Raw genomic sequence first — 27331 nt, forward strand, 5'->3', positions numbered from 1 at the left:
ATGTTGAATGTTATTAAATGACAATTAATCCCTTGAGTTGATTGAAATATTTATGTTGTATAACAGTTAATTAGATTATTGGAGCCTGATTAATTTTGTGAATGTGTAAACATGGTGGCGGTGGTGCAGAACTGAGTATAATAATAGTTCTGGGATGCCTGTAAGAGAGCAGTGATGAATTATATTTCTGATTAAAGTTTTCCTTCCATGGCTAATAAGCAGTCACACTTTTTAAAGACAAATCACTAAGATGGAACTGAGAAGAAAGAGTAAGACTTGAGTCTCTTAACAATATGCTTCGTTTCCAACAGGAAAGGTGGAGGAGAGAGATTTGCTCTACTACCTGTGTGGCGTTGTACTCAGTAATATTGTGCATTTGTTATGTGCAGGATTGTAACAGTATTGTGTTGTACCCTTTATGAATTAGGTTGTACCGAATTTGATCTTGAACTGAGAAAAATCTAGAAAAGCAATCACTCTATAACGGCCTTTCCCATCTGGCACGCCCCTCAGGATGTACATGAGCTCAAATACTTACGATTCCCAATGCTGAGAATTTTGAGAGGTGTAATCATTGTTTCAGGAGGGTGACGAGATTGCAATATTTGTCTTATTAATTTAAAATATTTTTCAAATTAATTATATAGCAATTTAAAGGTGCTTGGAAAAGATTTGGTTTTTGAGCATGTTCCTGTCAAATTCTCTGTTTGAAACATTTATAAGGATACCTTTCTTGAGAAGAGAGGGTCACCTCTTTGGGCATTTGTTGATGTATTCCATATAGGATGCATTTGCACGAGTAGTTTTGCTAGTTCAGTGAACTTTTTAAAGGGAAATGTATAAACTGCCATTCTGTCTCAGCAGTTGGGAGAGCACTCTAGACTGAATGAGCATACTATTTTGATACTGCTCTTAGTAAATGGAGCACTAATATGCATAAATGATAGTAATGCTCTTTATCACTGCATCTCATGTGTAGCAAGATATTTTGGCACCAGAAACGAAAAGGGAGGCATTGCTAAAAGCTGAAGCAAAATCTATCGTCTCCTTAGGCCAGCCCCAGCCCCACCTAGAATATATTGTCATGTAACCTGGTGATTTGGCTTACTGACATATGCTTTTTATAGACTGCTTCCATTATAATTTTGGCCAGCTGTATATTTTGAAACTTGGTTTTTCTGTTACACTTTTAGTACTCATCCTGCTTTTTCTTCTGTTCCTACCCTTACCTAAAAATGGACTCTTAAGAAAATGTATCTGTTTTAAATAGAATAAATTCAGATTTATATTTCCTGAGCATAGAATTTGAATTTGGAATATAAACTCAAAATAGACAGAATATACTAAGATAGCTATAATCATTTAGTGCTGCTATTAGGTAGCTTATGGTTTTTTAATGTTACATTTCATTCAGATCCTATTAAGTATGTTCATTTCTACCGGGTTCATATGTTTCAGCAAGCCTTTTCACTTAGGAGCTTGTTTGTTTTTTGGTATTTCCTAGGAATTACAGTGAAGAACTACAAGAAACTGAGGCATCATGGCAGATGACAGTGAATGGATGAAATTACCCATTGATCAAAAATGTGAACACAAGGTAAGATTGCCTTGTTTAAGGAACTGGCACTTCCCTACTTACTGAGTGATACATTGTTTTGAGTTTAAGGAAAAGCTAAACATTAGGATCATATTTTGAAAATCTTTCCATGCACTAGTTTAACTCAAATGCATTTGATCAAAATTGAAAATGTTTCCACTGGACCAACAGGTTGTCCTCGACTTACAACAGTTCGTTTAGGTGACTGTTCAAAGTTACAACAGCACTGAAAAATGTGACGTCACCATTTTTCACACTTACAATCATTGTAGCATCCCCAGGGTCACATGATTTACATTCAAGGCCTTGACAACTGGGTTCATATTTATGACGGTTGCAGCATCTGGGGATCATGTGATCAGTTTTTGCGACCTTCTGACAAGCAAAGTCAACAGGGAAGCCAGATTCACTGAACAACCGTGTTACTAACTTAACAACTGCAGTGGTTGTTAACAAATGCTGTAATAAATGTCATAAAATGGGCCAAATCTTACTTAACAAATTTCTCACTTAGCAACATAAATTTTGGGCTCAGTTATGGTTGTAAGTCAAGGACTACCTGTATTTGTCTTGGCTACACTGACATTAATTATCATTTATCTATTTAGAATAACTAAACAATAGAAATTTTTGGGAACAGACTTTCTTATAAATATGCCTTCATCTGAGGTCAAGCTAGGGTTTAAGAAAATTGCAGTTCTGCCCTGTCACCCAGTAATTTGGTAATCAGAGCAAATGTTAAATGGTGGTCTGTCTATATATTTATATCTTTTAATGTGTATACAAAAATAAGACTCCATTGTTCAGCTCTTATTTCAGAGCAGTTGTCCTTTTCTAAAGTTTTCTGGACTCATTGTTTTGTCCTATAGTTGATATAATTCAAAATCATTAGTTTATCCAATTAAGGTTCTTTGAGTTCATATTTTTGCTGTCTGTTGTGGCCCAGAGTTCTAACATCATATCCTCTAATGCAGGGCTTTTCAACATTTTCACAGATTGTACCACTTTTAGGACATGACAATATTTGAGTACCACCAGTGCTTAGCAAGGTGTCAACAACTTGATGACTAACAAAAGGGGTGGATTTTGGGTTTTACTGATTAGATTCATTTGTTGTTATAGAAATGGCTAGTTTATGATATGGAAAAAGTAAAATGTTGAGATTCAATATTAATGCTTCCTTCTACTGCAACAGAGGAAGTCTGTTCTTTTTCCCTTCTCCCCCTCACTTTCCCCCCCTTTTTCCTCCCCACTGTGTCCTATTTGCTTTTGTATTTTTGTATTTTATACCATAATCTAATAAAATATTACAAACTGTAGAAAAAAAAGGAAAAAAGTACCAGTTTTAATTTCTTCAGTGGCTGTTCCTTTGCTGAATCACTTTCCCTTTGCACTGACAAATGTATGATGAATTTATCCATGTTTATTAATATCCACCACTACCAGCTATCTCGGGGGTCTTCAAACTTGGCATTTTTAAGACTTGTGAACTTCAACTCCCAGAATTCCTCAGACATCATGGCTGGTTGAGGAATTCTGGGAGTTGAAGTCCACAAGTCTTAAAGTTGCTAAGTTTGTAGATCCCTGAGCTAGCTGGTTGGCCCTTCTTCCTCTCTCTTCTGAGTGTAGTAAGAATGTGTAAATGCGCATGCGCGCGCGCACAGACACACACACACACACACCAATCCCTTCCCTATATCCATAAAGAGACAGGAATCAAGTGCAAAGCAAAAAGGGCTCAGAAAGAAACACATAAACTCCATTTATTTTTCTTTAAGCTGCCTCAGGAGTGTCGTGTGTCACAATGTTGCAATCGAGACTGAAATGCTCCTGCAATTGCGAAAAGCTTTATCCTTAAATTAAGCCTGTGTTTGCCTTCAAAGAAAACTTTCTAAAAGCCATAGACCAGGGGTGTCAAACTACCGGCCCACGGGCCAAACGTGTCACCAGGAAACTGCGCCCACCTCATTGCCGGCATTGGAGAAAAAGCTCCGATACGTCGTGCAACGTCATGTGATGTCGCGAGTTTGACGTGTCTGCCATAGACAAATTCAGGATAAGGGGTTAAAACTAATTACACTTTGGACTCATTGCTAGTCTAAAATACAGACTAAAATATTCCAGTAACCAAAGCACGTAAACAGCCTCTGAATTACAAAATCCTGTAAAAACTGTACAAAAATCCTTATGACAACCCAATCAACCTGCCAGCTGATCCAGCACTAAATAAACACACCTCCTTTTCATCATGCTTGTATGCTGGCGCTGATTGCATTCTCCTGGCTGGAGAAAATGAACCAGGGGACCTTTTCTTCCAGCAACAGCTGCTGCTTCTTCCCTGTCCCTGTTTCCTCCCTGCCTGCTGAGGTCTCTTTCTCTTTCCCTGTTGTCTTTTTTCCCATTCCTGCCCAAATCACCTCCTTTTATAGCCTCTCCTCTCCCTCTTAGTTTACCTCCAGCTCTGCGCTGCTTCCAGAAGCGCCAATCAGCTGGAGCCCTGCCGGTTCCTGGGGCTTCTGCTGAGCCCAGACAGTCTTGCAGCTAGAGCTGCTTCTCCCTCAGGCTTGGGTCACTTTCACTCATTCCCCTCCCCCGCTACACTTCTCTAGGACTGTTGCGTACCACCTGCCACGTGGCAAAGTAACACAGGTGATACATGTATCACCGGTTGAAAAGCCCTGATGTAATGCAAGTGTTCCTAAACTTTTGCCATCGCATCTCCCTTTGATGTAAACATAATGTATGCACTTCCACTAAAGATCTAAACATCAAAATGGACCCTAATGATCAATGAAAATAATATAGTGATTTTTTGGAAAAGGTGGATTTATTGTCACATTGTATAACTAAAAAGTTCTTTAGAAAATGTGCTTAGGAATTTAGAAAAGAGAGTTAGAAACGTCTTCCTGTCCTAATGCACAGCAGTTTTCTTTGGAGCCACATTTGCCTGTTCCACTTTCTGTTAGAAACAACTGGGTTCACATATCATATTAAGCATTGATATAATGTAATTGTTTTGTGAACTCAGTCATTGAATTTGTTGCCCATGACTCATGGGTTAGAAATGTCAGTTGTGAAAATAAACCCTTTTCTATAAAGTGATTTAGTTTATACGTGAACCTGGATCTGGCTTACTAAAACAGCATGTGGGAAAGAAAAGAAAGTATCAGACTGACTACATGCTTGTTTATTGTGTCAGTTGATAAAACTGAAGCCATTTCTCAAAATAATACTTGGATGGTATAATGATTAAAATAATAAATTTAACAGGTCCCAATTTTTTCCCCCTAGGGACGCGGTGGCTCAGTGGGTTAGGACACTGAGCTTGTCGATCAGAAGGTCGGCAGTTTGGCGGGTTGAATCCCAAGTGCCGCGTAACAGAGTGAGCGCCTGTTACTCGTCCCAGCTTCTGCCAACCTAGCAGTTCAAAAGCATGTAAAAATGCAAGTAGAAAAATAGGGACCACTCCGGTGGGACGGTAACAGCGTTCCGTGCGCCTTTGGCGTCCAGTCATGCTGGCCACATGACCACGGAGACGTCCTCGGACAAGCGCTGGCTCTTCGGCTTTGAAACGGAGATGAGCACCGGCCCCTAGAGTTGGAAACAACTAGCACACATGTGCGGGGGAACCTTTACCTTTAATTTTTTTCCTCTAGGAAACTTTTTTTTTGCAGGCTTCCACAAAGCCCCAAACTCTTTATTTCATTTTTCATTCTGGTGGTATCTGTGTTAGGCAACAGTTTGACATTGACAATGTCAGCTTGCGACCCCCAGGGGAAGAGCCTTCTCTGTGGGAGTGCCAGCCCTGTGGAACCAGCTCCCCCCTGAGCTTCGGATGGCCCAAGATCTCCAGTCCTTTTGCCGCGGCCTCAAAACACCCCTTTTCCACCTGGCTGATCTAGACTGACAGAGATTTTAATTAAGTTTACAATTCTAACTCTATTCTTTAATTTATTTTAATTTATTTCAAATTTTTATTTTTAATTTACTGTACAGAGACCTTTAAGTTTTGTTGTTGTTAGCCGCCCTGAGTCCCTCAGGAGATAGGGCGGGATATAAATCCCATTAATAAATAAATAAATTAAATCATTGCTTCCTCCAGTTCCACATTTTCATTTTAGACCAACTTTCAATCTATTTCTAAAACATTTTCTCTTTATGTTGAACTTTGCTCTCATTATACATAAAAATTTTCAACAAATTACCATACAATGAGGCCATGGTGATAGTTCCCTCTATTTCTAAAATTAGAAGTTTAGCAATGTTTGGGACTGGCTCCAGTGCTTCTTCCCTATATTGGGGATGAAAAAGAAAGGTTGGATATTGTATGGTCATGCTGATTGTAACAATAGTCCAAGATTTATTCTGTGAGAGCTACTCAAAAGTTGCTTTATTTCAGTCTTATAACATGCCATTTTTATCTTAGACAATTAACAGAAAACAGAAAATATAAGGGCTCATATTTTAAGGGAATCCTATGAGTGATTTACCCAGTTTTGCAATAAGAGATGTATGAAGTTATGTACATGCTTACACAAAATATAATATCATTTTCTCCCTTTTTTCTGTGATTTCACATTTTTTACATCGATAATTCCTACAATTATTGTCATGGTTCCGACAGAGATGAATAAAGCAGAACTCCAAGGCTTGCAAATTCCTCAAAGAACATGTTTATTAGTTACAAAGTATCAATATGTCAAAAGTGAAACCAAGTCTGGAGACATACATAAACAATTCCCGAATACAAAGTTAAAAATCCCATCCCTAAAACTATGCAAGCAACTATGTTCCCCAATACATCTTCTTGGCGGGCTTTTTACGCTATGCCCAGCCTGCAGTCTTGGGAGCAGCCAATGACCTTGGTTCCCACGGGACAAAAGATTATTTTGACTAGCAAAGCACCTGGCAACCCTCCTCCCTCCATTCTATGTGGCAACCGAAAATGAATAGGAAAAATGGCTGCAGCCCTGCTCATTTGTAGAGTTGACAATTATCTTCATATCTTCAGTTTAATAATCTAAATAAAAATTAAAAATTTAAAAAATAAAAATAGTAATTCAAAATAAATAAATTAAAAAGAAAACAAAAACAAGAAAAAAAACATCAAAGGGCAGACTCAATGGACCGCTAGATCTTTTTCTGCCATCACTTTTCTACAGGGAGTGCAGAATTATTAGGCAAATGAGTATTTTGACCACATCATCCTCTTTATGCATGTTGTCTTACTCCAAGCTGTATAGGCTCGAAAGCCTACTACCAATTAAGCATATTAGGTGATGTGCATCTCTGTAATGAGAAGGGGTGTGGTCTAATGACATCAACACCCTGTATCAGGTGTGCATAATTATTAGGCAACTTCCTTTCCTTTGGCAAAATGGGTCAAAAGAAGGACTTGACAGGCTCAGAAAAGTCAAAAATAGTGAGATATCTTGCAGAGGGATGCAGCACTCTTAAAATTGCAAAGCTTCTGAAGCGTGATCATCGAACAATCAAGCGTTTCATTCAAAATAGTCAACAGGGTCGCAAGAAGCGTGTGGAGAAACCAAGGCGCAAAATAACTGCCCATGAACTGAGAAAAGTCAAGCGTGCAGCTGCCAAGATGCCACTTGCCACCAGTTTGGCCATATTTCAGAGCTGCAACATCACTGGAGTGCCCAAAAGCACAAGGTGTGCAATACTCAGAGACATGGCCAAGGTAAGAAAGGCTGAAAGACAACCACCACTGAACAAGACACACAAGCTGAAACGTCAAGACTGGGCCAAGAAATATCTCAAGACTGATTTTTGTAAGGTTTAATGGACTGATGAAATGAGAGTGAGTCTTGATGGGCCAGATGGATGGGCCCGTGGCTGGATTGGTAAAGGGCAGAGAGCTCCAGTCCGACTCAGACGCCAGCAAGGTGGAGGTGGAGTACTGGTTTGGGCTGGTATCATCAAAGATGAGCTTGTGGGGCCTTTTCGGGTTGAGGATGGAGTCAAGCTCAACTCCCAGTCCTACTGCCAGTTTCTGGAAGACACCTTCTTCAAGCAGTGGTACAGGAAGAAGTCTGCATCCTTCAAGAAAAACATGATTTTCATGCAGGACAATGCTCCATCACACGCGTCCAAGTACTCCACAGCGTGGCTGGCAAGAAAGGGTATAAAAGAAGGAAATCTAATGACATGGCCTCCTTGTTCACCTGATCTGAACCCCATTGAGAACCTGTGGTCCATCATCAAATGTGAGATTTACAAGGAGGGAAAACAGTACACCTCTCTGAACAGTGTCTGGGAGGCTGTGGTTGCTGCTGCACGCAATGTTGATGGTGAACAGATCAAAACACTGACAGAATCCATGGATGGCAGGCTTTTGAGTGTCCTTGCAAAGAAAGGTGGCTATATTGGTCACTGATTTGTTTTTGTTATGTTTTTGAATGTCAGAAATGTATATTTGTGAATGTTGAGATGTTATATTGGTTTCACTGGTAAAAATAAATAATTGAAATGGGTATATATTTGTTTTTTGTTAAGTTGCCTAATAATTATGCACAGTAATAGTCACCTGCACACACAGATATCCCCCTAAAATAGCTATAACTAAAAACAAACTAAAAACTACTTCCAAAAATATTCAGCTTTGATATTAATGAGTTTTTTGGGTTCATTGAGAACATGGTTGTTGTTCAATAATAAAATTAATCCTCAAAAATACAACTTGCCTAATAATTCTGCACTCCCTGTATGTTTCTAAATTAAGGTGAAATGACTTAACTTATGCTGCTAATGTTGCTAATTTGTTTTTATAAGTTTGCTATAATCATATTTATTTAGGGCATGTCATAGGTTATTTAAAAAAATATTCAAATAGTTTACAAATATCAGACACTGTTTGTTGGAAAGGAGAACTATTTTAAAAAATTGAAACCATCTATTCTGCCTACTCTTCCTTTTCACTGTATCTTTCCTTATCTCCGCACCTTTCTCACAACAATTAGCAACAGAAATCCAAGTATGATGGCAGCACTTTGGAGGCATGACAAGAAGGATGTGGAGGTCTGAAGAGGGGGAATAGAAGCATATTGCTAGATTTGTGAAGAAAACATCAGTTTGTGTTATTTTCAAGATTATTAATACCCTTGTATATGATAGTTCAGATGAGATAGAAATTTCCTCACTGATTTGTATGACTATTGTACTGTAAATATCAACAACCTAAGATATGCAGATGATACTACTCTAATGGCAGAAAGTGAAGAACTAAAGAGCCTCTTGTTGCAAGTGAAGAAGGAGAGTGCAAAAGTTGGGTTGAAACTAAACAGTAAAAAAACCAAGATCATGGCATCCGGCCCTCTCAATTCCTGGCAAATAGATGGGGAAGAAATGGAGGTAGTGACAGATTTTATTTTCCTGGGCTCCAAGATCACCGCAGACGGGGACTGCAGCCAAGAAATTAAAACACGGTTGCTCCTGGGGAGGAAAGCCATGGCAAATCTAGACAGCAGACTAAAAAGCAGACATCACCCTGCCAACAGAAGTGCTATAGTCAAGGTTATGGTCTTCCCAGTTGCAATGTGTGAAAGTTGGGCCATAAGAAAGACTGAGCACCAAAGAATTGAGGCCTTTAAACTATGGTGCTGGAGAAGACTCCTGCGAATCCCTTGGACTGCAAGGCGATCAAACCGGTCAGTCCTAGAGGAGATCAACCCTGACTGGACTCACTGGAGAAGAGCCTAATACTGGGAAAGGTTGAGAGCAAGAGAAGAAGAGGACGACAGAGAATGAGGTGGCTGGATTGAGTCACTGAAGCAGTAGGCGTGAGCCTAAATGGACTCCAGAAGATGGTAGAGGACAGGAAGGCCTGGAGGAACGTTGTCCATGGGGTCACGATGGGTTGGACACGACTTCGCAACTAACAACAACATTGTACTGTAAATGCTAATTGTGACTAAAGCAGTTTCAGAACTCCTCAAATGTATTCTTGGGACTGCAGATAGTACATCTGATAAATGCTGCAGAATTTTAGTAGGTATTTAGATACCTATCATTTGAATACTTATAGGGAGAACTACAGTTCTTCAGTATGGTGGAGCAGTGGGCTAATGCCTCCTTAAGTAACACCAGCTGCCTGCAATTAGTGCAGGTTCGAGTCCCACTAGGCTCAAGGTTGACTCAGCCTTCCATCCTTCCGAGGTAGGTAAAATGAGGACCCAGATTGTTGGGGGCAATAAGCTGACTTTGTAAAAATGCCACTTGGGGGGGGGGCGAAAGCCCTAATAAACAGGCAGATACATAGAATGAAGGCTATTGCTAAGCACATTGATTTGTGCTTCTTAGATTGTAAGCCGCCCTGAGTCTTCGGAGAAGGGCGGGATATAAATGGGATTAAAAAAATAAATAAAATTAAAATATATGGTTGGTCACATAAGAGAATGGCATATAATTCTCTTGGGACATGCAGGGATTTAATTAATTTATTTCCATTTTTTCCTTAGGTATGGAAAGCCAGATTAAATGGATATGAAGAAGCACTGAAGCTGTTTGAGAAAATAGATGATGAAAAGAGCCCTGAATGGTCCAAATACCTTGGACTTATAAAGAAATTTGTGACAGACTCAAATGCAGTAGCTCAGCTAAAAGGATTAGAAGCTGCACTTGCTTATGTTGAAAATGCTCATGTAGCAGGAAAGTAAGTCATTTGTATTTGTACTTTAGAACAACTCTTACTCCTACTGATGAGCTTTAGATCCCAAATTATATTTGTATATTAGCTTTGAACAGTTTCAAACGTTATATGAGTTAGGACAATGGTTTGGACAATTTCGTTGGAGCCATGAGGCTAAAATTGTACAATGAAATGTATACCATAAATCTTTGGAACATGCCTACAGTACAGTTTGGGTTTTGAAATTATTTTCTTTAATCAAATAAAAACTGACACCCCTCTCCCCACTGCATGGGTACCAAATGTTGTAGGAAATAATTTATGTTTATAATTAATTATCTGACTCCTAAAATAATTGTATTTGTTCTAGAATAATTTTAGAGTAATTAAATAATCGATACACATTGTAGTTGCTCTTCACATAAAAATATTTTCACTTAACAGTGCATGCATTTAAGCTATCTGTAAATGTAGCAGATAAGTGTTCAACATGCATGCCTATCAGGTCTTTTCATGTATAATTTTTATTAAAGCTTTTAAATTAAAAAATAAAATCTAACAAACATTAGAAAGTAAAGAAAAAGAAATCAAAGAAAAACAAGGTGCAAGGGAAAAAAAGCTGAAGAAAAATTTAAAAGAAAGGTGGGGGGAGTATAAAGTGGCTTCCGATATTCTTCACAGCAGTTATAAGTGCAAAGATATTTTGACCTCTCTTTCTCTAAAATTACATCCTATTTACTCTTTTTTCTATAATCTATCCCTAGATCTAATCATTGAAACCAGAAGTTACAAATTTGTTTGTTTTCATTTTTACACAAAAGTCCTTAAGAGGCTTCTAATCAAAAATAAATTTACATAATGTCTTTTCTATAATCAAAGAAGTTAATTTCTCCATTTCGGCAAAATCTGTCAACTTTAACAACCGTTGCTCCATTGCCGGTAGCATCAAACCTTTTCATCTCTATGCATACAGTTATCTCACTGCTGTGATCATATATTGAAATAATTTTCCATGGCTTTTTTTCTAACTGTTTATGCATTAATCCTAAATTCTGGTTTCAGTTGAATAATGTGTATAAATATCCTTGAATCAAAAAAAAAAGCTTTTCAGGGAAATTTTTCAGATTTTTAGATCTCTTAGGAATATTTCATAAATGCAACAAAACCAAGCTTAACCTATCTTGCAATAAATATAACAATATACTGAAGAATCCCGTGTTTAATGGAAATCAAGTATTGATTGACATTATTGGCTATAAGGTGGATGACAGGGAATCAAATTGTTTGTTCTGTTGTTGGCTAATTGTTGTTATTACCCTTATTTCCTTTTTTAAGAACAACAGGTGAGGTGGTGTCTGGAGTTGTAAATAAAGTGTTCAATCAACCTAAAGCTAGAGCAAAGGAACTAGGCGCAGATATATGCCTCATGTTTATTGAAATTGAGAAAGGGGAAATGGTGCAAGAAGAACTGCTTAAAGGCTTGGACAACAAGAACCCCAAGATTATAGTGGCATGCATAGAGACACTGAGGAAAGCACTAAGGTAAGATTTAATGGAAATTTAATCAGACTTTCTGAGAATAAGGGAATTTCTTATGAATAAGAAATGGTCATTGGAAAAAAGCTAAATTATATAATATTTACTATTCATGCTCATCACTTCTGAGGCCTTCTAAAATTTCACAAGATGCTGTTCACTGTTCTCAAGATTGTGTGTGCTCTTCTCATGATGCTCTGAAAAACCTCAGAAGCTTTCTGAAGCATCATGAGAATGGTGGACATGGCTTTTCCACGAGGTTTTAGAAGCCCTCAGAAACGGTTTGAAACATTGTAAGAACAGCATGTGCTATTTGCAGAATACTGTCAGTGGTCTTTAGAAAAAGGCCCGGTCATAAGATGTCACCCTTTATGATTACATTGCTTAGTGACTGAAACGTTATATAAGTCTAATTGCTACAGCTATATTCTGCTTAGAATGTCTAAATATTTAACTAGTTGCATGTATATATTTCAGTGAATTTGGTTCAAAAATAATTGCCCTGAAGCCAATAATCAAAACGTTGCCAAAACTTTTTGAATCTCGAGAGAAAGCTGTTCGAGATGAAGCCAAACTCCTTGCAATTGAGATTTATCGATGGATTAAGGATGCTCTTAGGCCTCCATTACAGAACATAAATTCTCTTCAGGTAAGTTGGGGTATGTGGTGTTCTGGTAATCTTAGCAGGAAGTGACCACTAAACAGAAGAAAATGGATTTTTTTTCTTAAATGTTTTAGATCAGGGGTAGGCAACCTTGGCTCTTTTATGACTCATGGACTTCAACTGAGCATAGCTGACTCAGGAATTCTGGGAGTTGAAGTCCATGAGTCATAAAAGAGCCGAGGTTGCCTACCACCGTTTTAGATAATTGAAAGCTTTGTTTTGAAAAATTATTCCTTTTAAATACAACTCTGGTGAGAAAACTTTATAACATAGGCATGGGCTTCAAGACCTGAAACGACTGGAATTCTAACAAATCTCATATTGAGTCTTCAAGAGGCTTGGAAAAATTGTGACCGAAGAGTTAATAGGGGAGCATCCAACATCAAGCTTTAGAAGATGAGTTCTCTCCTGGAACCTCTGCTAATTATTAGCAGAGGTCAAAAAGTAGCAAAGAGATTTTGAATTCATATAATGTAGTAATGTTCTTAGTAGGCCTTCTTTCTGTGGCAGATTATTTACAATGAATTGTATTCATATAATCGCTCACTTGCATTTGTTCTAATCATAACACTTGAGTGGCTAATAACAAGCCTATAATCTAGAGGAGGAAAAATTAGAAATACAGTTTAAAAATCCAATACAGTAACAACAATGCCCCTTAATCCAGCTCACCATATGTTGGGTCAATGTATCCTCAAAAGCCTTCCTAAAGAGCTATGCTTTTATACCTCTTTGAAGTCAGGGAATAGTCCAAACATCAGGGGTCAAGATTGTGTTTATGCATCTTTCTGCTATTTTAATTCTTGTAGTTAAAAGAATTGGAAGAAGAATGGGTCAAACTGCCATCGTCTACTCCCAAGCAGTCCAGATTTCTGCGATCCCAGCAAGAAATGAAAGCAAAGTTTGAGCAACAGCAGGCAGCTGGTGGAGATGCAGATGGAGGTAACATTTGATCTGGAACTTCAACCTTGAGGCTATTATTAGGAAAAAAGGGAAACTCACCAAGCTGACAAAGAAAATTAGATGCATATCAGTATCTAGACCAGGGATCAGCAACCTGAAACAGTGAAAGAGCCACTCGGAACCGATTCCCTCACAAAAGGAAAAACTGGGAGCCGCAAAAAATGTGTGCGCATGGGTGTACATGCGCGCATGCGCAGAACAGGGTTTGACTGAAGAGTGGAGCCAAGGCGAGATATGCACCTACCCTGCATATTTGAATTGATTGGTTGAACTTTTTTAGTCCCACTTTTTTGTGTGGTTTTTTTTTTGGACTGCACATGGCAGAGGACTGGGAGCCACAGGAGATGGCTGAAAGAGCCGCATGCGGCTCTGGAGCCGCGGGTTGCAGACCTGTGATCTAGACAATATCAATTGCGCAGAAGTCCTTACTCTGGGAATTTTGATCATATGATTAGTAAAATGTAGCATTGTAGTGTCATTGGCCTTTGTAGTGTCTAATAGCTGTTTCCATAGGGGGTGATGATGGTGATGAGGATGTTCCACAAGTAGATGCTTATGAACTTTTGGAAGCTGTTGAAATTCTCTCCAAACTTCCTAAGGATTTCTATGACAAAATAGTAAGTGGAGATAAAACAATATGTTAATCTTAATCTCTGTAACTTCCCTTTGCATCAATACGGTGTGCATTAACATATCTTCAAAATAATTAATCTTTTCTGCTACTGAATTTATATGGTGTCATGTCTAAGAGATACTGTTATTAGGAACAATTGCAGTAGATCATTGTGAAAACACAGTGGTAAATCAAAGTACTTCATTGTTACTGACCCCATGGAAGCATGTGCATGTATTTTTCCTTGCACAAATAGGAAATGACATGTGACTAGAATGTATCACTTCCAATCATGCATATGTCAAGGTCTTTAACGGTTTGCCTTGCAGGAGGCCAAAAAGTGGCAGGAAAGAAAAGAAGCTTTGGAAGCAGTAGAAGTACTGGTTAAAAATCCCAAATTGGAAGCTGGAGATTATGCAGACTTGGTGAAAGCTCTTAAGAAGGCAAGATTCTCTGTATTACCCAAATGGACCTCTCAAATCTAAATACAAGGTCTCAGTATTAGTATAGTTATCAGGAGCTTTTATTGGTAAATATAGAGTGCTTAATTATGTTTGCTCATAGATTTAAGTGGACAAGAGATCATAATAGCATAAAAATAGAAATAAAAAATTAATTTAACAAGTTTTTGAACTCTTTTAAGTAGGTAGCATGTCAGCTAGCACTCGTTAATTGCCCAGAATCTGTGGTTTCTTGATTTCTAAAATTCTAGCACTTACTATGTAGATTAGCATCCAGAATTTCAGCTCATGAAACAGAATTTTCTCTGTTTGCACGCCACAGGTTTGCACACCCCACCAAATGGAGCATATTTTGTGAGTGTATAGGAAACTGGCAGGGGGGAACAATCTCTCTCCCATTCTTTCTTTGTGAGCTGTCAAATTGGAGAGTAGTTCTTAGATAGTTTAATATGAATTTAGGTGAATGGCATGAGAAATTATAATCAAGTTCATCTTTAATTTGGTCAGAATTCCATTTCAAAATTTTACACCATTAGATTGTGATGCTCTTTCTTTACAGGTTGTTGGAAAGGATACTAATGTGATGTTGGTTGCTTTGGCTGCCAAATCCCTTGCTGGACTAGCCACTGGTCTCAGGAAGAAATTTGGACAATATGCTGGTCATGTGAGTATAATTTGCTTGATACTTGTTTTTAAATTCTGTGTCGATAAAATTAATTGTGGAATAAGGATTTGGCACCAGCCTGATACTGATTTCTACTGCATGCGTTATTAAATCTTCCTTTTATCATATTACTAGCAAATTTTCTTGTGGATTTCATTTTATTAAAAGAAAAAGGATTCTGGAATTGGTATGGTTGAATATCCAGGAAGATAGGGGAAGATGTTTCTAGAAGAGTATTTTGTTGTGATCTGCTTCAGAAGTTGGTTTGGAATAAATAAGACAGTTTTAAAAACGGCAAACCTTTTTCTTTTTAAAAAGCTGCTTTAGCTAGATTGTAACGTCAGAGTGTTTCTTGATGTAATGACCTTTTTAGTGTGATCCGATTATTTTCTCTGTCCTTTGTATGGGATAGTGATGAAGATTGCCTTGTATTACAATTGATACTGGAGTGGATGGGCAATTTATACCATCTTGATAATATTCAATAGGTTGTCCCAACTATTCTGGAGAAGTTCAAAGAGAAAAAGCCTCAGGTTGTGCAAGCCTTGCAAGAAGCCATTGATGCTATCTTTCTTACTGTAAGTGAATTGATACCAATACTCTGAAAAAGATTAATAGGCTCTTCTTAAATAGTCAAAGTTGTCCAAATAATTTAGACTACATTACAATCTCTCTTGTCCAAATAATTTAGACTACATTACAAAATCTCAGTGAAGATATCTTGGCTGTAATGGATAACAAAAACCCAACTATCAAGCAGCAGACATCTCTCTTCATTGCACGAAGCTTTCGCCACTGCACTCCTACTACCCTTCCGAAAAGTCTCCTGAAACCATTCTGCGCTGCTCTCCTCAAGGTAAAAGAATAAAATCTTCTGCAGAACTTGCATTTGAAATAAAATAATAGCTTCTATTGCTGGTAGGTATTCTTTACTTATATGTAAGTTGGGATGTTCAAAAATATCGATGTATACCGTGGAAGAATTTATCTAGGCAGAACAGAGGTGTTATGCAGAACAAAAGAAAAAGAATGGCAGCTGCCCAGACTCGCAAGATGAATGGCAAATAAATTTAAATAAATACATACAATACCTCTTTCATATCCAAACAAGGAGAAAACCGTGTAACTGGTTCATATTTTTGAATTCAGTTTCTTCATTGCCCTCCATTTTGGTTCAGCTGAAGTTCTCTGGACAGAGACGTTACGAGCCAAGCTTTATGTAAAATACAGATCAATTCAGAGGAGAAAAACGGAAATCTTTCACTTTATAGCAGGGGTCCCCAATGAACAGGCTGTGACCCACTTACTGGGCCATGTCCTATTCGGAACTAAGCCATGGGAAAATCAAGCTGCGTGCCCATGCCTGCCTACCACTTGCACTGCCCGGTTCCCCTTTTCCCCCCACCAGCCCGCCAAGCTGCAAAGTTTGGGAACCGCTGCTTTATATGATTCTGTGAATCCAAGCTCCATCAAGCAGACTACTCAGATTTTGTTTATTTCACCACAGCATATTAATGATTCAGCACCGGAGGTTAGAGATGCTGCATTTGAAGCCTTGGGCACTGCCCTAAAAGTGGCAGGTGAGAAAGCTGTGAATCCTTTTCTAACAGATGTGGACAAACTGAAACTAGACCGGGTAAGTAACACTAAACCATGCTGTGTGTAGTAGAGTTCAAATATTATATTATTCAAGGAGCCCTGAGAATAAGTCAATGAGTTAACTCTTAATATTTTCAGTAGGTGAACGTGGGGCTTTGACTTGCCATTTTGGAACGTGTTATGAGTTTTAGGTTCTATAAAATAGTGAAGTCATTTCTATCAGATAAATTATGAAACTTTCATTATTTAAAGCTTGTGCTGGATATACAAAGCAAACAGCAAAATTTCAGTCTCAGGAAGGGGCCATGTGCATATTTGAAACTTTTTTTCCCCAAATAAATTTTTATTTTATTCAGAAAATTAAGGTAAAATACAGACTCGAAAAAAAAGAAAAAGATTTTTTTTAACCAAAACAAAGATAGACAAAATATTAGAAAAGATACAAACATGCATTAAAAAAGACAAAGGACAAAAATATGTATACATATATTATCCTCTGAGTTGAATACTCGTAAGATTGTGATTGTATTGCATCTATACCAGAAATAAAAAAATGGAAAAATTCAAATAATTAGTGCCAATATCAAGAATTGTATTTTTTTTGTAATTTATGACACTTGTCAAGGACCTAGGAGAGGTTAGCAACTGTTAGACAAAAGTATGTTAATACTTTTATGTTAATCTAATTTTGCCTACTAGATTAAAGAGTCTGCTGAAAAAATCGAGTTGGTTGGTGGAGGTAAAGTCAGTGGAGGAGCTGATAGAAGAGAAAACAAAGCTGCTGCTGGCAAGACTCCAGCTCTTTCTGGCGCTGCAGGGGACAAGGATGTGAAAGATAACTCAGCTAAATCTGGGCCACCAAAAAAGGCTCCTACTACTAAGGTATGAAAATTACACACTCTGAATTAAAACAGATTGAATTTGCTTATATTTAAATGAGCACAAACTCATTGCAATTTCAGAAGTGACAGAATAGTGTATTACCTTTCCTTGTGAGCTACATTTTATGTAGATGTTTTGAAAAAAGTGTCCCAATTTTTAAAGAAACAAATGTAATGTCAGGATTGCTATGTTTGATTTTCTCATTCAGTATGGTCTGCATATCTTTTGTTCCTATGAAACATTACAAAATGAACATTGGAATTAACAGGCTCAAGCACACACTACAAGAATAGCAAATTCAGTAAAGTTTAATTAGATGGAAATGTTCCCAAACAAAACGGCCAGGTTCTGGAATAGTAGTTAATATTTAAAAATTAAAAAACCAATCAGCAGTGGGACAGACCATTTTCCCGAAACATTTTGGAAATCACAACAGGACTTTTGCTTAGGTGATAGTGGGATATATAGAAGGGTCTCTGCTTTGAAGACTCCAGTTTAGATGCTCTTGTTTTAGTCATCCATGGTTTCAGAAGTTTCTGTTTGGATGTTATTTGATGTTTTTGTACTTTGCCATTGCCAGAATTCAAACCAACAACGGTCTTTTCACCATTGTTTTTGATTCGGCTGAAATTTTCAAATACTTTTTGAAGACCGATTCAAAAATAATTTAGTTGCACAGTATGTTTTTCCAGCACTTAGTTTTTCTGTAATTAATATGTTTTTTGGAAAGTTATGAGTCTCTAACAGAATAACAGAGTTGGAAGGGACCTTGGAGGTCTTCTAGTCCAACCTCCTGCTCTGGCAGGAAACCCTACACCATTTCAGACAAATGGTTAAGAGAGCACATAGCAGAACCAACATTCTTCTTTAGTGCCCAAGCTATGAAAATGTGCTATTATCTACATTTAGAAGACAGTATTTTCTAGACCAGGGGTAGGCAACCTTGGCTTTTTTATGACTCGTGGACTTCAACTCCCAGAATTCCTGAGTCAGCTGACTCAGGAATTCTGGGAGTTGAAGCCCACGAGTCATAAAAGAGCTGAGGTTGCCTACCCCTGGTCTAGACAGAATACCTAGATACCATAATACCAGCAGAATGCTGTCCTATCGTGACCTTCCACTTCCTACCCCTTGAAAGGGTTTTCCTAAAAGTCAGGGTAAGTGGTCTGATGGGAAGTGTCAGGAGGAAGGAAGGATTGTTGAACATTTCTAAGCATAGTTCTCTCCCCCCCCCCGGCCAATCTTTTCTCTGAATCCAGTTGGTGATGTTTTATTCCCTTTCCGTTTAATTATCAATTTTCACAAGCATCTTTTGGGAAACGATGAATATGTGCTCATTTCAAATATTTTTCCGCCTCTTTGTATGTACAGGCTGGCGGTCCAGTGAAGAAAGGGAAACCAACTTCAGCTGGTGGAGTAGGAAATACTGGAACAAAAGCCAAAAAAGGAACTGAAATAAAAGAGATATTTGAGCCAGAACTCTCAGTAAGTGAATTCTGTGCAAATTGTGTATTTAAAAATACTTCAAAAAACCAATGATTGTCTTACTCAAAATAGCTGTGATTCAGTTACATGTGCATGCGATTCGGGGTTTCATTTGGAACATTTTTATTTTTCTAGTATGCTATGTTACATTAGATTTCACTTGCTCTATAAATCTTATGAGTGTGCTGATAAACCTAGGAGGCGTCTTTTCCTGCAGAAATTCAAAATGATTTATTTTAGTTGACAGTAGGAATGTGAACAAACTGGAAAATGTTATGTTTCGAACCTTGAACAAAACATTGCACCCTGGGAGTTCTGTCACACTGTTTCAAGACTGGTCATGGTCCGGCAGAACAAAACACGGAACATTTTGCTGTGAGTTTTGGATGAAACAAAATCTGAGATTCCAAATGATTTTATTGGGGCAAGTAAGGCTGGTATGCACTGCCTGCGCACTCCCTTCCCCCTATAGCCGTTTTGTATACAACATATCCCCGCACCCTATCCAAACCCATTTTTTCCAGCAGCTTTTCTCCTTCAGCCACTACGTCTACTATCCTTGCTTTTTCATGTTGTTTCCCATTTTCCAAATCCTTTCAACCTGAGGCAACCACGTTTCCATCTATATGCAAAAATAAATAAATAAATAAAAATACCACTTTGTCCATGCATTCACTAATGCAGGGCTTTTCAGCCTTTTCACTCATTGTACTACTTTTAGGATATGGCAAATATCCAAGTACCACCAGTCGCCTAGCAAGGTGTCAAAAACTTGACCAAAAAAGGAAAAAAGTGATAAAGTACAGGTAGTCCTTGACTTACAACAGTTTGCTTAGTGACTGTTCGAAGTTACAATGGCACTGAAAAAAGCCCCCCCCCAAGCCACAGTCGAGCAAGATGCCTGCCTGCCCGCCCAGCGGCGCTCTTCCTCCTCTCCAAGGTTTTCATTATTGTGAGCATTTCTGTTGAGGATTGGCAGCAGGGGTGGGGTGGGGTAGGGTAGGTGTTTGGTTTTTATTCCCCACGTCTGCTGGGTGGTTGCAGCAGGTTTTGGTCACTTCACATGACCCTGGGACACTGTAACCATCATAAATATGAATCAGTTGCCAAGCATCTGAATGTAAATCATAAGACCCTGGGGATGCTGGAACATTCCAGCTTCTTCTGGGCTTAGCAGAAGCGCCAGGATCAGTGCCGAGCTCCAGCTGGAGCCTGGTGCTGATCCTGGCGCTTCCACTGAGCCCTGACAGCCCTGCAGCTCCAGCCATCTCTCACTCAGGCTTGTGCGGTACTGCCACTGGTTCAGCTCATTCCCCTCCCTTGCTACCAGTTTTCTAGGATGATCGCGTACCACCTGCCAGGTGCCAATGTACCACAGGTGGTACCCGTACCACTGGTTGAAGAGCCCTGCACTAATGCACCCAAAATACACATGCTTCAGGAACAGTCTGGGCTGCAACAAATTGGCTGATCTATGCACAGCATGGTTTCATGCCTAGAACATTTTGCACATATCTCATTGGCAGAGAATGACTGGCCCATTTGCCAGTTGTGATTCAACGTATCAAATGTATTTTTCTAAAACTAGAGTCAGTATTTAAACTTTTGCCTAATGTAAATATCAAATTATTGGTCTTCATATGAATATGAATTTATATTCATAATGGGGAACGTGCTACGTACTATATAGCAGTTCAGCAGAATCCTTGAAGAAAGTATCTCAAGTCTGAGGAGAACAGTGCTGTAGAATGAAGTCCATTTTTAAATAAAGTGATCATGTGTACATGCCCACATGGCACGGCTGTTCCATCATTCAAGAGGCTAGTCACATACGCAGGAAACGTTACATTGGGTTTAAAAATTACTGATAGGCACTATATGCATATAGTGCTCTGAGGTAACAGATTGCCTTTGAATCCAGGTTCCTGTGCTGTAGCGAACCTGATATAGGTCAAAATGCCAAATAGCCAGATGAAGGCATTTTGGGAATGTACCAGTACGCTATTAACAGGCGTGCCATTTTTTCTTTGTTAATAGATAGAGATGTGTGAGGAGAAGGCTTCAGCTGTCCTCCCAGAAGTTTGCATACAGCAGTTAGACAGTGGCAATTGGAAGGAAAGGCTGGCTTGCATGGAAGAATTTCAAAAGGTAATAATGACAAGATCTTCTAAAAAGTTTCTCACCCCTATAAATATTTGTTTGTTCCATAGTAGATTATTTTAGCATTTGACAGAAGCCTTTAGTGTCAGACTGTATTTCATGACTCTTCAGATTACATGTTACACCTTTGCTCCGCGAGCTGCATTGGCTACCAGTTGTCTTCCGGGTGACTAGTATAGTATAGACTAGTTTGGATTAAATTTATGTTTATAATATTTACAGTCTTCAGACCCAAACCTAGATCATTTTTTATTTACTTTTATCCAGCTTTGGATTTGAAGACTGCAAAAACTAAAGGTAATTTCTTTACAAAACTTTCTAGTGAAGGAAAAAATACTATTGTTAAGGACTATTGTTTTTATGATGCTAAACATGAAATGTATCTGAATGAATTTAGGTTTATAGAAGGCAGTTTGGCAGTATTTATGTTCCTGCATTTCTTACAGTTTAACACTGTTCTTAATCTTTAAGGCTGTTGAGCTGATGGATAAAACTGAAATGCCTTGCCAGGCTCTAGTAAGAATGTTGGCGAAGAAACCTGGATGGAAAGAGACCAACTTTCAGGTAGAACAATATTAATTTTTAGGGTTAGTTCTACTAACATTGAACTTATAATTAATGAACTTTGTTCACAAAGTTACATTAGAATTGAGCCTGGAATTCCTGATGTGTAGGTTTGACCTTTTACATTTAAAAGCTTTATGCAAGGAGTTTAATCTGTATTTCTCATTTGCATCCAGCATAATAATATTGTTCATTAAATTATTTGCTTTCTTCATTGATATATATTACACAGTTCATTAAGGTTTAATTAAAATATGGGTATTTGGAACCTTGTTAAACAAGAATAATACAATTAAGATAAAGCATTCAAATACACACACACACACACACACACACACACACACATATATATATATAAAAGAAGGGACGCGGTGGCTCAGTGGGTTAGGACGCTGAGCTTGTCGATCAGAAGGTCGGTAGTTTGGCGGGTCGAATTCTGAGTTCCGCGTAACATATTCTAATTCAACAGCATTAAGGTCTTTTCAGGCCCTAGACCACAGGTCTGCAACCCGCGGCTCCGGAGCCGCATGCGGCTCTTTCAGCCATCTCCTGCGGCTCCTGGTCCTCTGCCATGTGCAGTCCCCCCCCAAAAAAAGTGGGACTAAAAACGTTCAACCAATCAATTCAAATATGCAGGGTAGGTGCATATCTCGCCTTGGCTCTACTCTTCAGTCAAACCCTGTTCTGCTCATGTGCGCATGTACGCGCATGCGCACATATTTTTTGCGGCTCCCAGTTTTTCCTTTTGTGAGGGAACCGGTTCCAAGTGGCTCTTTCACTGTTTCAGGTTGCTGACCCCTGCCCTAGACCTTTTGGGGATCCTCATTTGAATAATATCTGGATACTAGCTTATTGTCAGGCACAAGCAACCAGAACAACTCAAGACTAGGCCCAAGTTGATAATTTTATTGTTAATCTCTTATATTACAAAAATCTCACAAGACTGTCTGCCTTCCCTTGGGAAGCGGCAGGTAGAGACCTACAGGTTTAACCTCAGGTGTTTCCTACCACAAACCAACACTAAATCCCCCTTTCCTTCAGCTGGTGAGTCCACAAAGTTACAAAGGTATTCTCTGAACTTGTATTTTTCAAGGAAAAAAATCACAATATATTTTGAATGTATGCATAATAAAGTAATATCAAATATATCTAATTTTAGGGAATACAGCTTAAAAACCTTTTTGGTCCTGAAAATCTTTGTCTGCCGTAGACAGTGTGGTCTGGTTGTGCCTGGTAGATAATGCAGATACGCACTAGTCATGTTTGATGAAATGTGGGTCTCAAGTCTTACTGTGCAGCAGATCATTGGCTTGAAAATAGCAATGGCTCCACTTCTTGTTTGCAGGTGATGCAAATAAAACTTCATATAGTTGCCTTGGTTGCTCAAAAGGGAACCTTTTCCAAAACATCTGCACAAATTGTCCTGGATGGCCTTGTGGATAAGATTGGTGATGTGAAATGTGGTAGCAATGCCAAAGAAGCACTAACAGCAATAGCAGAAGCGTGTCAGCTGCCTTGGACTGCTGAGCAGGTACATAAATTGTTTTTCAAAGAATGCTTACTATCACAAGAACTACTGCCCATTTATATCAGTTGCAAATAGTCTCCTTTTGTTCTAGGTTATGTCCATGGCGTTCTCCCAGAAGAATCCAAAGAACCAATCCGAAACTTTAAACTGGCTCTCAAATGCAATTAAAGAGTTCGGGTTTACTGGGTAAGTCTCAAAATCAGAGTAGCATGCTGCTTACATATAAAGGTAAAGGTAAAGGTTCCCCCGCACATGCGTGCTAGTCGTTTCCAACTCTAGGGGCCGGTGCTCAGCTCCGTTTCAAAGCCGAAGAGCCACCGCTTGTCCGAGGACATCTCTGTGGTCATGTGGCCAGCATGACTAGACGCCAAAGGTGCACGGAACGCTGTTACCTTCCCACCGTAGTGGTCCCTATTTTTCTACTTGCATTTTTATGTGCTTTCGAACTGCTAGGTTGGCAGAAGCTGGGACGAGTAACAGGCGCTCACTCTGTTACGCGGCACTTACATATACATGCTGTTTATTAAATAACTGTGACATAGATGGATTAGCACACAGAGAATGTTAGTAGCAACCATACTAATACACCTTATTTGTATATTTTTAGGTGAGATGAATGTATATTTATATGATTGTTACAGCAGTTATATGCACGTGTGAACCAAGTTCTTTCTCACTATTGTACTAGTTTTGTACAGTCTCGTACTCTTCTTTTCCCCCAGTGCTTTATTTTTTGTTCATATAGAATGTAGTTAGAATTTAGAATCTATTGGTGTAATGTAGCCCGCAGACTCCATTGCCACCCAGTAGGGATTTTAAAAAAGGAATATAATTTTTTTTTATCATTTTGAATACCCTTTGCATACCTTAAAAGTTCAAACACATTTTTTTAAAAAGAGGAATAAAATATTATTGTGTCCACTTGCTTGATGTGAGACAAATTTCCATCTTTCCCTGGAAATACAAAAAAACATGCGGACCTGGTTAGAAAGTATTCATGTGTCATTTCTTTAAGAAATGCATTTCTTTTATGTAAGATGTGTCCTATTATTTTGCGAAGCAGTTCCATCATAGCCAGTACTATTATCTCACATTTAAATTTCATAACCTTTTGACAAAGTGGTTGAGAATGTGTAAGGATTTTTTATATTTTTCACTTCTCTATACCATTTTATGGCATATTTGGCTGATCTTTACTGTCTTCTCTCTCAGATTGAATGTGAAAGCATTTATCAGCAATGTTAAAACAGCTCTTGCAGCTACAAATCCCGTGAGTATTTTTTCCTTCAAGTTAAATTCTTTCACTGTCTGAATATTGAGCTTAAATATTTCTTATTTCCAATTAGGCTGTGAGGACATCCGCCATAACCTTACTAGGCGTCATGTTTCTGTATGTTGGTCCCCCTTTACGAATGTTCTTTGAGGATGAGAAGCCTGCTCTTCTTTCCCAAATAGACGCAGAGTTTGAAAAAGTAAGTTTTCTTTAAAATGCTAAAACATTTATTGTTTGGATGATCATTTCAACTGACTCTAGCATCTTTCTTAATGTTGCTCACAACACAGTGAAGTAAATGAGCAATCTACTAAGACAGTCTTGGAAGATAGTATTGGCTGATAACTGACTGAAGATGACTTCTAGTGTTTCGGATGGAAATGTTTGTCAAATGTTTATTAATAGGAGTATTAATTCTTCAAGACTACTATACTGTAAAATTCACTGATTGGTGATAGAAGTTAAATGTTTGGATAATATACTAAACAAGCAGCAGGTTCAGTGATGTATCCCCCAGGGTCATGCCCTATATCTTGTCTGATCCTTCCATTTTGAGCATTACTTGCATGATTTTTAATTAGCACAAATACAAGGTTGTACAATCATATGAATTAAAATGGCAAATGCTCCCTATCGAAAAGATGCAAAGTAATTTGATAAGTATGTGCATTTCAGATGCAAGGACAAACACCGCCTGCTGCAACTCGAGGCAATACAAGGCACAATATTGGCAGTGATGATGGTGAGGAAGGAGAAGAACAGGAGGATTCAGGGAACGATGTTGTGGACCTCTTGCCTAGAGCTGATATCAGGTTTTTATACTTTGTTTCTATTTGATTTGTTTTTATGCTGCTTTTTATTGGAAGTCCAAAGCAGGAATTGATTGGTTGATTGATTGTGTGCTATCAAGTCATTATTGGCAGCTAGTGACTACCTGGGTAGACTTTCTCCATGATAATTTATTCCTAAACTGGTATTTTAGTCTTCCAATGGTGCACCCATCACCAGTGTAACTTGAGTTCATCCATCTTGCTGCTTGGCTTCCTCTTGCACCTTTCCTAGCTTTGAAGTCTTCAGAGATTTAGACCTTTGCATTATATGTCTGAAGCAGGGTAATTTGAGCCTTGGCGGTTACTCCACCAAGCGGTAATCGGCATATTTCTTGACTGCTTGTTCTTTACTACCATTGCCAATTCTAAAAATGGTTCTTTCGCCAGTTTGGTCTTCTTTAAATTTTAGTCTCATTTTTCACTATGCTCTTTACTGTTATTACTAGAGCTTACAGATCCTTCGCATTTTCAGTTGTCAGGGTAGTGTCATCAGCGTAGCACAGGTTACTGTTGTTGTTCCTTCAGTTTTAAAACCATTCTCATTTCCTCCATACCAGCTTCTCCTAATTTATATTCAACATGTAGGTTGAATGAATAAGTGGAGAAGATTCCTTTTCCAACTTGGATTCAATCTGTTTCCCCCATGTTTTATCTTTATGACGGCTTCCTGACCTACATATAGGCTTCTCATGAGGATAATGACATGTTCCGGCCTACCCATTTTTCTGAGACATTCCACAATCAGTGAAGCACATTCTCACTTCTTTCCAGTATTTCTGACTTTCTCAATTATCCAGAGTGCATCAGCAATAACGTCTCATGTTGCTCAGCCTTTTCTAAAATAACTGGGAGCCTTTTTTTCATGTAGGGCTTATAATCTATGTTGGGTGATCCTAAGGGTTATTTTGCAGGTGAAATCAAGCATATTGTATTTCAGTTGAATCTCCTTTTTTGGTTATTGGATTGACTTCTTCCAGTCTGTTGGCCAATGTGTCATTCTCCAGATTTGCTAGGATAGTTTGGATAGAACCATTATTGATTCTTCTTCTGTTGCTTGCCATACATCTGTGGATATGGCATCAGTTCCTATAACCTTCCAACTTGGAAATGAGCAGAGTATTGATCTAACTTCATCTTATTGAACTAGAGGTTTTTATAAGTAGAGAATACTTTTGATAGTATCTTATATTTGACATGTCTACTGCATAATACTGCTCTTTAGAAAGCCAGATGCTGAAGCTGAAACGCAAATACTTTGGCCACCTAATGAGAAGGAAGGACTCACTGGAGAAGAGCCTAATGCTGGGAAAGGTTGAGGGCAAGAGAAGAAGGGGACGACAGAGAATGAGGTGGCTGGATGGAGTCCCTGAAGCAGTAGGTGTGAGCTTAAATGGACTCCAGAAGATGGTAGAGGAGAGGAAGGCCTGGAGGAACGTTGTCCATAGGGTCGCGATGGGTCGGACACAACTTTGCAACTACCACCACCACCACTGAATAATAGTTCAGTTTTCCTCTTCAATCTTCGTTTGATTTCTTTTGAATCAATCTATTTACAGGGTGTCCTCGACTTACAACAGTTCATTTAGCGACTGTTCCAAGTTACAATGGCATTGAAAAAAGTGTCTTACGACCATTTTTCACACTTATCTCTGTTGCAGCCGCCGCATGGATATGTGATCAAAATTCAGACACTTGGCAATTGACTCATATTTATGATGGCTGCAGTGTTCCAGGATCATATTATTCCCTTTTGCGACCTTCTGACAAGCAGAGTTAACGAGGAAGCCAGATTCACTTAACAATAGTTTAACTAATTTAACAGCTACAGTGATTCCCTTAACAACTCTGCCAAGAAAGATCTTAAAATG

The 27331-nt window shown here is 38.5% G+C and overlaps 1 protein-coding gene across 4 annotated transcripts in view; it reads left to right on the top strand.

Annotated features, from left to right (window-relative positions):
- The window catches only part of CKAP5 (cytoskeleton associated protein 5), an 81974-nt gene that overhangs the window by 15547 nt on the left and 39096 nt on the right, over positions 1-27331 (top strand). For all 4 annotated transcript variants that reach the window (XM_083374074.1, XM_083374077.1, XM_083374076.1 and 1 more), the window contains exons 2-21: positions 1505-1597; positions 10072-10265; positions 11577-11783; positions 12255-12426; positions 13251-13383; positions 13918-14021; positions 14347-14460; positions 15038-15142; positions 15631-15720; positions 15834-15998; positions 16650-16778; positions 17441-17623; positions 18995-19108; positions 21146-21256; positions 21740-21832; positions 23178-23363; positions 23452-23546; positions 24573-24630; positions 24707-24832; positions 25309-25445. In XM_083374074.1, the coding sequence (XP_083230200.1) occupies positions 1541-1597; positions 10072-10265; positions 11577-11783; positions 12255-12426; positions 13251-13383; positions 13918-14021; positions 14347-14460; positions 15038-15142; positions 15631-15720; positions 15834-15998; positions 16650-16778; positions 17441-17623; positions 18995-19108; positions 21146-21256; positions 21740-21832; positions 23178-23363; positions 23452-23546; positions 24573-24630; positions 24707-24832; positions 25309-25445 (2573 nt within the window). In that variant the 5' untranslated portion in view covers positions 1505-1540. The remainder of the gene's footprint in view (positions 1-1504; positions 1598-10071; positions 10266-11576; positions 11784-12254; positions 12427-13250; positions 13384-13917; positions 14022-14346; positions 14461-15037; positions 15143-15630; positions 15721-15833; positions 15999-16649; positions 16779-17440; positions 17624-18994; positions 19109-21145; positions 21257-21739; positions 21833-23177; positions 23364-23451; positions 23547-24572; positions 24631-24706; positions 24833-25308; positions 25446-27331) is intronic.

The sequence above is a fragment of the Vipera ursinii genome, assembly GCF_947247035.1.
Source record: "Vipera ursinii genome assembly, chromosome: 1".
Taxonomy (NCBI): domain Eukaryota; kingdom Metazoa; phylum Chordata; class Lepidosauria; order Squamata; family Viperidae; genus Vipera; species Vipera ursinii.